This window comes from Bombus impatiens, unplaced genomic scaffold (assembly GCF_000188095.3).
Source record: "Bombus impatiens unplaced genomic scaffold, BIMP_2.2 scf_0858, whole genome shotgun sequence".
Lineage (NCBI taxonomy): Eukaryota > Metazoa > Arthropoda > Insecta > Hymenoptera > Apidae > Bombus > Bombus impatiens.
This window is the reverse complement of record NT_177277.1, coordinates 1-605: the sequence shown is the minus strand read 5'-3', so window position 1 is coordinate 605 and position 605 is coordinate 1. Positions and strand designations below refer to the sequence as shown.

General features: G+C 32.4%; 1 protein-coding gene across 2 annotated transcripts; it reads right to left on the bottom strand.

Annotated features, from left to right (window-relative positions):
- Window positions 1–6: 6 nt before the first annotated feature.
- On the bottom strand, window positions 7–599 carry LOC112213620 (RRP12-like protein). Of its 2 annotated transcripts, XM_024370635.2 has the most exons (3): window positions 499–599; window positions 265–429; window positions 7–179 (listed from the first exon to the last, which is right to left on the bottom strand). In XM_024370635.2, exons 1-3 carry the CDS (start codon window positions 574–576, stop codon window positions 54–56), a joined length of 369 nt encoding a protein of 122 aa, XP_024226403.2. In that variant the 5' UTR covers window positions 577–599; the 3' UTR covers window positions 7–53. The 2 variants fall into 2 exon arrangements, with proteins under 2 accessions (XP_024226403.2, XP_033179141.1); XM_033323250.1 differs by having other exon boundaries at window positions 265–599.
- Between the last annotated feature and the right edge of the window lie 6 nt (window positions 600–605).

Sequence of the window (605 nt, the reverse complement as noted above, 5' to 3'; positions counted from 1 at the left end):
AAATATCAATATAAGATAATTTATACTCTTATAATAAAGATAGATTAAAATACTTACTCGCACAATGCAGCGATAGGTAGCAATGTTTCCATGAAGAAAGTAAGTGACCCACCTAGCACACAATCTTTCAATAATGGTAATAACCAAGTTCTTTTTAAATTAATCGCATTGTCCGATACCTATAGAATAGAGATTTATATTACTGTAGTTATAAAATAAAGTTTTTGTTTCTAAGCATAATCCGGTTCATATAGAATTACTTGCTTTCAATGGAATCAGATTTAAAACTGTCTCCAGTCCGAGTACTCTTATCGCAGCGCCAATAGCGTACTCTGCGTCATTTATCAAAGAAAAATTATAGAAATCACGTAACTCCGCTAGACTTCTCAATATTTCTACTAATTGCGGACTTCTCGCTTTACCAGTTACCTGTAATAAAAGGGAACGTTGAATTGTACAACATTGACAAAAGGATAAGAAGCAGAAAATCGATATTACCTGAAACAGTAGGGCTGTTAAATCAAGAATATAACACCAAGCTTCCAAATATTCATAACCTAATGCTTTATGGATCATACAAGTTATCTGATTGATAGTGTCCTTAT